Here is a 12,100-nt window from a genome sequence, read left to right on the forward strand (position 1 = left end):
CTACAAGTGCACCAACTATAACATCAGGGGGTACACGGTGAAGGGGTCGCGTCCCGCCGTATTATAGCGTCTCCTATACAGAGGGACACCTGTTTATGACATGAAAAGTTATGGTTGCTATTAGTAAAGTCATTGGTTGTTTTATATGCTGTGTGCGTGGTATTATATTATTGTCCTGTGAGGAACAACTTCCACTCTGCTGGGAGCCATCACAGGTGGAAGCGCTGCACTTGGGAAAAGGTTATTTGTATTCATATGTGTTGCCCCAGGCTCTCCGTGGCGGAGGCTTAGGCCCTGCTAGCCAACAGGTTGAACAGCATTGGTAGCACACTGTATTCATTAAGAAACAGGGCTACATGAGCATACCACCATAATAGAAAATATTTGGGAAAAAGCACGAGAACTGAATGTCAAGCTCAACAAAGACCAGCTGCAATGTGATGTGGAAAAACTACACAACACGAGATCCCAATACAGTATGTCATCAACATACAGAGGTTAAATCAATCACAGAGATGCCAACCCCACAGACAAGAAAAGTTGCAAGGAATGAAGAGATTTCTTGCTAAATACATACCAATATAAGCAGATAGTATAACAGCACTCAGGATATTACTTTAAAATCCCATAGATCGACAGTGGCATCCAGAATAACAAAAACGTTCAAAGGACCAATTAGAGTGCAATTTCTACAGCATCAATTCTTATGTTTCTTTGATCCCAAATATCTTGTAGACGTCATGCAGACAATTCCAAGATGGACAGGAACATATCTAATGAGTCTTCAAAAAGAACCGCTGCAAAATATCAAAGAGAGTAATTTAGGAGTCAATAAGTGGAAGAAAAAAAGATCATAAGCAGTGTTGTATTGCATGCAAATTAGTCAACACATTGTTAATGTCATAGAAAACTCTTTTCCAACAGACAGATCCCCTGAAATCTCACTCTGTTTTGCACACAGGGTTTATGGGAAAGTATTGTATGAGGTCCTACATACTTTGCTTTCTATTAAGCTAGCAGGATTGAGATTTAATAATATCAGCAATCCAAGCCCATAAGGGGCAATTATAACTCTTAATATACTTCCCAACCCATTTCGATGTGAATATAAGAGGGCTAAGTCTCTGCTATAAAGTCAGAGGAATTAAAGGAGGAAAGCTCGCTCAACAGTCAGCTCCAATACCGCATTGTCCGAACGTTTCTTGCAGAAGCAACATGTCTCACAAATCTCATCAATCCACACATAGCAGCTCCGGCTCTGGGCACAAGAATTTCAGCTCATCCTCAGCTTGTTTATCATCTTTCAGCAAACACAGTGGGAGCTCATTCACTTCAAAGAAAGTATCCATGGGTCACAAAGCGCTACCTTGTTTTGGAAGCAAAAGTGTCTATAGTCATGGATCAGGTGGACATAAGATGTCAGTTGGAAGTTGTCGACCAATGGGAAGTGGACATGGATATGGAGGATATGGTAGTGGACATAGTTTAGGTGGATTTGGCTATGGATTTGGGGGATCATCTTGCTCTGCAGGCATCACCAATGTTACTGTAAACCAAAGTCTCCTGGCCCCACTCAATTTGGAGATAGATCCAAACATCCAGAGAATGAGGACAGATGAAAAGGACCAAATCAAGGGTCTCAATAATCAGTTTGCCTCCTTCATTGACAAGGTAAGGCAAGCATGCTGAGCATACTATATAGTGGAAAAGGGGCTATGTCATGTCATTGAAGAAACCATTAAAAAAGATTTGGAAAACGATCACCAAATAAACATTTTTTTAGTCTAAAAGTTTTATAATTTTTAAAACAATATCTAAAATGCTAAAATATTACTTAGATGGTTAGCTCCCTGTGACAGGGATTCCCTTTCCTGTTGTGTACGTTTATGTTTGTTGCACTTTATTGTGTTATAATAATGTACCTTATATCCTACTTTTTATTTTATATACTGTACTGTAGCACTTTGTACATTGTTTATTCTACATACATTTTTCATAAAATTGAAAACAATTTAAAAAGCCTCTTGACATAATTTCCAAAGGACATATTCATATATCATTAAGATGCAACTGCAGGTTAATATCTCTTTACTGTGAAGGAAAAAGTACATTGTAAAGAATCCTGATGAAGGTGCCTGTCTGCATCGAAACTTTGGAAGCTGCCATGAATTCTTTAAGTCATTACATTACTTTTTTTATTACCTTATGACTGATCTAATATTTTGGTGTACTTGACTGCATTTGTTCACAAAACTAGGAAGAACATTCTAATTTGTCATAGTTTATAAATTATTTTCATCTATATTTCAATGTTTTTATTTAAATCTATTTATTTTATGAATAGGTAACCATTGGCAATAATTGACCATTTAAAAATATTCTTTATTTTATTCAAATAAACTTACATTTATGTTTTTTTGTGTCATAGGTGCGATTCTTAGAGCAACAGAATAAAATGCTTGAGACCAAGTGGTCTCTTTTACAAGACCAAAGAACTGCTAGATCTCAAATTGAACCTCTCTTTGAGGCCTACATTAGCAGTCTCAGGAGACAGCTGGAGAATCTGGGATGTGAAAGAGCGCGTCTGGATGCAGAAAGGAGGAATATGGAGGAAGCAGTAGAAGAATTCAGAAGAAAGTATGTAAATTAGGAGAAATGTTTCTGTAAACAATGCAAAATACCATCAAAACCTTATATTAAACTACAAACACACAACTTCATAAAACTTTCTTACCCAACAGATATGAAGAGGAAGTCAACCGACGCACAGCTGCAGAGAATGAATTTGTTGGGCTTAAGAGGGTAAGTATCATGTGACGAACTGTACAAAATTTAGTTTTATTTCATAAAGGACAAAATGTAACTTTGGATCAGTAAAATATTTCACTCAGAATATTAAAGCAGCATTTGCTCTTGCTCGTTTTTTTGTTTTTGTTTGAAATAACTGCAGCATTACCTTACATTGCAATTATCTAAGCTGCAGTGCGATTAGTTCTCCCGGGATGGATCAGTGAAGATCCGGATTCCCAGGGCATGCAATATGGCTGCCTGTTTCAAAAGATGAAGGTGTGACTTCCAAAATGGTTGCTATAGAAACCAAAGGAAGTTTAGTACATTCAAAAGCATTAATAAGGAATACTACACAACTGATTTATTTATAAAAGACAAATCTCATATAAGATTTTAAATTAAGTGCTGTTTTAATATCAGAAGCATTCTATTATAAGGCCTAACATTGACTATATATACTTATCTATTTGTATCTTCCCTGTAGGAAGTTGATGCTGCTTTCATGAGCAAAGCTGAATTACAAGCAAGGGCGGACTCCCTCACTGATGAGATCAACTTCCTGCGAGCTCTGTTTGATGCGGTATAAATATGGAGCTCCTTAATATTCATATTCCTTAAATAATGATTTTAAACCACATACTTTGAAATGGATACTCGCCTTTCTGTATAAGAATTAGAACTTCATTTCTAACATCTACAACATGTAAACATATTTTTTATATACAGGCATACCCCACATTAACGTACACAATGGGACCGGAGCATGTATGTAAAGCGAAAATGTACTTAAAGTGAAGCACTGCCTTTTTCCCACTTATCGATGCATGTATTGTACTGCAATCGTCATATACGTGCATAACTGATGTAAATAACGCATGTGTAACAGGCTCTATAGTCTCCCCGCTTGCGCACAGCTTCGGTACAGGTAAGAGCCGGTATTGCTGTTCAGGACGTGCTGACAGGCGCATGCGTAAGCTGGCGTTTGCATATTGAGCGAGATGTACTTACTCGCGAGTGTACTTAAAGTGAGTGTACTTAAACCGGGGTATGCCTGTATCTAGCTGTACAATGTCTTGTACAGATTTGGGGAACAAATGACAGGAGAACAATGTGTGTTTGAAAATCTATCTTTCAAAATGAAGGGTCCTTTTCATACGGTACCTGTACTTCCTCAGCACTTATATCACTGTTTTCTCTACTTTACAGGAAATATCTCAGCTTCAAGCTCAGATCTCAGATACATCAGTCCTTGTTTCCATGGATAACAGCCGAGACTTGGATCTGGACGGCATCATTGCTGAGGTCAGATCTCAATATGAGGATGTTGCTAACAGGAGCAGAGCTGAAGCAGAGGCCACGTACCAATCAAGAGTGAGTCTATTGATGACAAATTCAAACAGTCCCAATCCTAAATTTTACATATAGATAACATACACATGCTATATAGTACTCTACTAAAATATAATCTCCACACTATACTAATTGTAAAACTGTATATTGTTCATAAACTTCTGAATCCTCCATAATTGTGTAAATATAAGATCATCAAGCTATTTGGTTTTAGATACAATTAGATGCTTCACACCAATGCTTCAATCTACTCTAACATGGTTTTTCTCTTCAGTACGAGGCGCTGCGCTCCACTGCAGGCAGTTATGGGGATAATCTGCGCAATACTAAGCAGGAGATTGCTGAGCTCAACCGTCTGATTCAGAGACTTAAGGGTGAAATAGAGAGTGTGAAAGATCAGGTAAAATGAATACATGTGTAATATGTATTCTTACTGGATTAACAAACCATGATAACTTCCTTAATATACAACATATAATTAACTGTATAGTATATATTATAGTACATATTTACTCTGTCTGAAATGAAGAATGGAAGAATTATAAGAGGATTTGGCTGTTTGTCCATTTGTTAACTATTTCAAATAGTGAAAATCCTAGCACAATGTTACATTTATTAATGTATAGTGTAAGAAAGAATCTTTTATTTACTTTGTGTTTTACCAGCGCACTAGACTAGAAGGTGCCATAACTGAGGCTGAGGAACGTGGGGAGATGGCCGTCAGAGATGCCAAGTGTAAACTGACTGAGCTGGAGGATGCTCTGCAGAAAGCTAAGCAGGACATGGCTCGCCAGCTCCGTGAGTACCAGGAGCTGATGAATGTGAAGCTGGCTCTGGATATTGAGATCGCCACCTACAGGAAACTGCTGGAGGGAGAAGAGTCCAGGTGAGTGAAGATTATGCAGCATGTAGACACACTGTCAATGTATATATGTCTTTCTATCTGAATAATTATAGAATAAATATATTAACAAATACATAGGACTGCCTGCTCTACTGTTACATAAACTTAATTACATACAATATATACAAAATGGTATCTCTTGATGGAAGCTTACATACGTAGTGTAAATAATAGTTGTATGTTATGTAGAAATGTGACTTTGAAATTGGAATTTAACTTTAACAAATGTTCTATCTTTATTTCAGGCTGGGTGGAGACGGTTCTGTTAGCATCTGTAAGTAAAGAAGTGATTCATTTTTGTGTTTGTATACTGTTCCAACTATTTAAAACTGAAACCAAGGAAGAACTAAAGTATCATAGGCATTAAAAGAATACGGGTACTAGCCGATAGTTAAACCACTTTGCAGGGATGATGCCCATTGTAGTTATCTAAAAAAAATAATCCATCTAAAGATTTAAACTCCCTTGTCTTTTATTATACTCCTGTCCTGGAATAACTGTTAAGCTTTACATTAAGTTCTCATTTCCTTCATATTGTCATTTCCACTAATATTTCCACTCGCTGGTAACTATAATCTAAAAAAAAGAATTCCATCTCAAGATTTAAACTCCTTTGTCTTTTATTATACTGCTTTCCTGGAACAAATGTTAAGATGGACATGAAGTTTCATTTCCTACATACAGTACTGTTATTTCCCCTAACATTCCAAGTCATTGGCTCTTTCTTTCAAACTCTATAGAAGTGCAAATTTAAGAGTATGCTATTGAGTCAAATATACTAATCTAGTTAATCCAGTATTTTACATTTGACACAGATCTGCATGCCAGGGAAGATTACACCAGCTCAGATCTGATTGAGGGAAAAGGCATACAAAAGAAACAGCTTAAATGAAAAAGTTTATACTGTACATTCCATCTTACTCCCTACAGTATTTCTTATACAGTATAAATGCCTGCCGATTGCTAATTGGGAAGAAAAGGAAGGACAGAACACTTCAATATATTGATACTAAAACACATGTTAAATATTAGCTCCGATTTAGGGCTAAATCATACCTGGTTAATACTTCCTTTAAAATGTTTCATCCCTAACACGTTGCTTGTTTCTTTACAGCTGTGCTTCACTCTAGTACTGGAGCATCACACTACGGTGGAAGTGGACACCACCACAAGAGCAGATGTAGCACTGGCAGTGTTTCCCAAGGAAAACATAGCTCAGGACATGGACAGTCCTGCTAAAATGCAATTCACTAATTAATAGATTACCTTTGGCTGCTTTTACATGTTCTAGTTCACCACAAAACGTTCCACTATCACTTTAAACCAATGTTTACACATCTAGGTTACTGCAAAAAGTGCTCTATTTACTATGACAAATGTATATTTTGAAACGTGAATCTAGTACAGCTATAGAAACCTGTTTACCCTGTTTGGTACCATTGATGTTATTATATTAGATGGTATAATAAACACACCTGATAGTCAGTATATTTTGTTATTGAAGCTCTCACCGGGGAGTCATTGATATCAAAGATCTTCTGTCTGGGAATTCCTGCATTCTTCTGATAGAATCACTGAATTATTTTTAAACTTTGGTATCATTCACTTTTCTTTAAAGATGCATTTAAAATGGTCCATTGGATTTTCCACTAAAGTACAGCAGTTCAGCATATCTGAAACTGTAAACAAGCAATTGATTTTAAAACCAATTATACAGAAACTTAATTTTTGAACAAAATCATGTAATAGCAAAGTACTGTAATAGATTTGACAATTAATATAATATCTTACTCTATTCAATATTAAATTTAGTAATTAAAAATCATACATTTCAAATTTTAATACAGTACAACTAATTGTTTTAAATTTAAAAATAACAAATTGGTTTTGCTTGGATTTGTAATTCTTGAGTAAGTGGAAAATGGAGTATTAATTTCCTTTATGTACTGTATGTCTAATCACAATAGTAAAATGCATTGTTTCTTCTTTTAACTAAAACATAATCTGTTTTCTGTTTTTTCAATAAACTGCTATTTGCATGTTATGGATTGGCACAAATGTTTCCTATTTAATGATATTTACATGTCATTTCCCAGAATTCCTTGCTGCAGGGAAAGCACTGTATGCTAGGAGATAATGGTGGAAAGCAGGGTTGTAGATCTGTCTAAGACATGTGAAACACAGCTGTGATACATAAAGTGATGTGGAGGTATCAGTGCCATATCACTTCATACAAGCTTGATATAAAATGTGAGCCAACTCAGATTTCAGGTGATGATGGGGTTTAAAGGCCTCATAGAGGTGGCAACATGCAAAACTGACTCCTCCAGATAGAGTCCAAGTGGATCAAAAAAAAACTCAATACAGTACATTGGTCACTTGCGACATCAACGCGGAGTTAGACGTCAATTGGTGTTTCCAGTAGTGGTGGTCTGTACCTCAGTGGATTCGCCCTTCAGATTTTTCTATCTGTGATCCTACACCTACACTGCCCCTAAACCTCTTAGTCATGTTATAATAGTCAAGGGTTTTTAGGTGTGAGGACAATAATCTTTTACTGGTGTACCTCCACTATTCCCTATCATCAATGATGTATTTTATTTCTCTCTCCAGTGTCATCTTTTCAGCATATCCTGGTTGAAGTCTGTCGGCCTATCCCTATACCTACCTTGCCATATACTGACCTATGCTTGCTATCCTTCTTTGTCCATATTGAATTTCCACCCACCTTTATTCAGTCCCCCACATTGAAACTTGCTTTTTGTTTTGACCTAAAATGGTACCATGAGCATACTGCAAATTCTCTTACAGACAGGAGTAGCCCTGTAATAGTCACAAAGCAGGAACCCCCGCTGTGTTAATCCGATGGGCCATTAAGTCTGCTATGGACTGGGCTGTGGAGTGTTGCAGAGTGCTCTAGAATCTCTGGTGGATGCTGGTGCCAAAAGGAAAAAAAACTGCATCTGTGTGCCATTGGGGCCAGGTGCTTTATTTATTTTCATATTGCAGCCATGTTTGAAGTAGCTAAGTTTAAAGTAGCTTGCAGTGCTGAAGTATAAAAGGGAGGACTATTGGGTTTCTGAACCCATCCCTAACCCTAACAGATATTATCTTCTCAGGTAATATTTGAATCTTGTCTCCAGCCTCTCCCAAAACTGACTGCACACAATTACCTCCCACACCCACTCAGCCCACTGAAACCCTGAATAGACCCTAGCATTGCAATGAAGCAAAACATTTGACAAGGGAAAGGCACACCACTGCTGTTTAGTCTGCACACACTCCCTTTGCGCACAACAGCTCCATGCAGCACTACCTACCTCTGGCATAATGAACCTGGTAGGTATCTTAACTTTGTTCTTTCTTGTGGCCTCATGGAAATGTTACTCCCGCTATCCACTACAAACACCTCCCTCCTGGCCCACACCCAACATCACCATACACCCTGATTACTCAAAAGCCTTGAACTATCTACTGAATGTTGGTGGAGAACTCTAAAATCTAGCACAACAACACCCGCACACTCAAATGGAAAACATCACAAATTTACAACTTGCGAACAACTAATCAAATTTCTAGTCATACTACAGTATGACTCTCTTTAGCAGGTGATATTGAACCGAACCCAGCCCCCCCCCATTTCAGCTCAGTCCCATACCCCTGAGAATTCCCCCTTTAAATTCCATAAAGGGCTATCTGTCGCCCATATAAATATCCAGAACCTGCTGCCCAAACTGGACGAACTAAGGGCATGGTGCCTTATGCATAAAGCCAAAGCCATCGTTCTCACAGAAACATGGCTAACACCTAAAACTACAGATGCAAATATTGCCACAGGGCTACTCCATTTCTAGGAGAGATAGGTCAAAGAGAGGAGGAGGTGTGCTATTTTATATCGCAGACACCTTACAATTTACACTGTTAAATTGCCCCCCAGGCCCACCCTCTTATGAAATCCTAGTTGGCAGAATCTGCCTCCCCTTTTCTAAGCCCATCTCGCTGTCACGACTGTGCTCGCCACAAACCTGGGTCGGACCGCGTGGCTGAGGTGGGGTTGTAAAAGCACCGACCTTAGACCGCGCAGGCTGATCCGGATTGCGCAGTTCGTAGTCGTACGTAGCAGGATCAGGATAGGAGAAGACAGCATCGTCGGTGGACACGCCAGGGTCAGGACTGGAGACATCAGGGTAAAAGTTGTTCAAGCAGGAGTTCGGCAACAAGTAGTCAGGAGAGCCCCGCTTCAGCTTAGGAGCGCGGGAGTGGACTCTGCGTGTGCGGCGACCATGGCCCATGGTACTGGTCTCAGGAGGTGGTAGACAGACCAGAGTAGCACACCGCCTAGCTGCACTGGTAAACCAGTGCTTCAGCGCAAGAGTCCTGAGCGGGCTGGGGAATCCTCCGTTTCAGCGCAGGAACCAGGACACGGCCTCTCTAGATTAGGGAAAGAGTAGGCCGCAGGAAACAGGAAGCTGAAGATACACAGGGAAACCTCCGCTTCAGTGCAGGAAACCAGGAACAGACCGCTGCATGAATATAGCAGCCGGTCACAGGAAACAAGGAGCTGAAGTAACAAGGAGAGTACTCAGCTTCAGCACAGGAAACAGGAACTGACTGTTGCATGAGACTAGCAGCCGGTCACAGGAACCAGGAAGCTGAAGACAACAAGGAGAGTACTCCGCTTCAGCACAGGAACAGACCGCTGCGTGACACTAGCAGCCGGTCTCAGGAACCAAGGAGACAGACAAGACAAGGCTTATGGCAGAACACAGAGACATCCAGGAAGGACTATGCTCGGCAGGGAGCATTGTGGGAAAGCAGTACTTAAAGGTCAGAGAACCAATGGCAGAAGGGGCGTATGGCAGTATTGCTTTGGTGAGTGAATCTAAGCTGCAGTAAATATTAGGGGAAGTGTTCCAGGACTGCACAGCCTGCAAGGTAAGGCAAACATTAAACCGAGGAGCGGATTCCTTACAGTACCCCCCCCTTCACGTGAGACCTCCGGGCGAACAAGACCACTCATAGAGTTGGGGGACCAGGAGTTGTTCCTGAACCGTCTAGGATTGGTGTTAGAGTCATGGTTCAGAGACTCGTGGTCACTCCTTTGTGTAACCCCACCCCCCGGAGAGAACTGTGGCCAGATAGGGCCATCCATGGGTCTCGGGGACATCGAGTTGTTACTAAAGTTTTTTAGGCGGAAAGGGGATCCGTAAACGAGCAGTTCCTTGGTGAGTACTGTTCTAGGATATGAGAGTGATGGTAAAGATATCATTGGTACCTGGCTTGCCCCGTGAAATGGCTTGGGAATCCAAGGCTGTGAAGAACCAGAGGGTTCCGGAGCAGAAACGGCAGAAGAACCCCCACTGGGAGCCCAGTCTTTAGTAATGGGACCAGAATTTAGGATAAGCGGCCTTGATAGTTGATCGAATATACCCGGGCGACCTTCGGGACATACAAAGTCTTGGCTGACCTCTGCATGTAGGAATTTGAGAGGGACTTCTCCTCCAGAGGTCTCCCAGGTAGTGGTCAGCGAGGGTATAGGGTGGGTGGGAGCATTTCCCGGTATTGGTATGGAAGGTGACAAGGCAAGCAGTAAACCAGACATAGAGACCGAAATCTTGGGATACGTACAGAGTATTTCCAACTCAAAGGAAAGAACAGGGGCAACAGAAGGTTCCGAGGGGGAAAAACATTGTTTCACAGAGGCAGAGAAGCACTCAGCAGTGGAGCTCTCAAATACTGGGGAACCCTCAGTGGGAGATAGTATTGTCTGGGGAGTAGGAATAGGCTTTGGGGCTTTAATATCAGAAACTTGAGAATCAGGCAGAGCAAGGGTAGCGGAGAGAGGGGAGCTAACCACAGAAGCTGAAGTCTGTACTTCAGTGACAGGGACCTGAGAGACTACAAAAACAGCAGCGAGTAAAGGAATTGACTCCGGAGCTGGAGGCTCGGAATCCATAACAGAAACATCTCGCAAAGCAGGGGTACCGATAGGAGAACTAGCGTCAGGAGCTGGTGCCTGGGAATCAGTGATTGGTAATGGGAGAGTAATGATGGGAGTTAAAGAGACAATAAGCGGTAAGTTGGAACCGTGGAAACTCTTAATAGCAGAAACCTTTGAAGTAAAAGGAGTCTTATCCAAAACTGCAAGGGCCCTAACAACAGGGGTGCTTGTCATGACAAAAACAGATTTAGGCGTGTTTACTAGTACAAAAATTCTGATAACGGGACTCCTAGCCAGTGGTGAGGGTGTCAGGGTTTGACTAGTGAGAACATCAGATATAGTGATAAGTGACTTAGAATCAATCACGGAGGTTCTAGGTTTGCTGGACATGTGTGAGAAAGTACCCTTTAAGACAGGAATTTTAATTTTTACCCCGAGTAACCCAACGGTTGCTGGAGCACGTTTAGCTGCAGTGCTGAGGGACTGAGGTTTAGCAAGAGCAGTAAAACTAAATAGCTCAGATTTAAACACCAGGACTTGTAAAATAGGCAGAGTGGTCTCAGACTGTACTAAGGGGGTAACAACCGATATGCTGATCCCTGGAGGGTTTGCATGGGCAGAGAAATCAGGGGAAGTAACAGCAAGGACGACCTCTATAGAAAGAGATTCTGAATCTGAAGGGAGGTTTTTACCTCTCCGAGTATCAGGGCCGACAAGGCAAATTTCAGAGAGAGGGGAAACTGTGTGCAGGCTTCTAGCTAGCACATATGAAAAAGCATCGCTTTTAAGTGATAACAGTGTGTCAGCAAACATTCCTGGGAACACAACATGAACCCCAGGAGGGGCATACTGACCACTGTACGGTTTTAACCCTAAGCTTTGAGAAGGGGAGAACACAGACAGTACACGGGGGGTAATCATAACTGTACTGGTCTCTGAAGTGGGTATTTGGTAAGGAGTGTCTGGGAAACCAGAAATGACTGCAGATTCCACGACGTGGGAACTATGTGCTGAAGCAGGGATCATCGCTCTCTGGGTGACAGACTGGTTCAGCGAAGTACCTGGAAATGGGAACTCTGCGACCAAGCTTAGGGAAAAACTTGGTAACTGAATAC

At 40.9% G+C, this 12,100-nt stretch overlaps 1 protein-coding gene across 1 annotated transcript; it reads left to right on the forward strand.

Moving 5' to 3' along the window:
* Nucleotides 1-1,126: 1,126 nt before the first annotated feature.
* LOC142490087 (keratin, type II cytoskeletal cochleal-like) lies at nt 1,127-7,000 on the forward strand. Its single transcript, XM_075591881.1, has 9 exons — nt 1,127-1,671; nt 2,429-2,637; nt 2,742-2,802; nt 3,275-3,370; nt 3,997-4,161; nt 4,415-4,540; nt 4,806-5,026; nt 5,290-5,318; nt 6,159-7,000. Exons 1-9 carry the CDS (start codon nt 1,216-1,218, stop codon nt 6,281-6,283), a joined length of 1,488 nt encoding a protein of 495 aa, XP_075447996.1. The 5' UTR covers nt 1,127-1,215; the 3' UTR covers nt 6,284-7,000.
* The last annotated feature ends 5,100 nt before the right edge of the window (nt 7,001-12,100 follow it).

Source organism: Ascaphus truei, chromosome 3 (genome assembly GCF_040206685.1).
Source record: "Ascaphus truei isolate aAscTru1 chromosome 3, aAscTru1.hap1, whole genome shotgun sequence".
Lineage (NCBI taxonomy): Eukaryota > Metazoa > Chordata > Amphibia > Anura > Ascaphidae > Ascaphus > Ascaphus truei.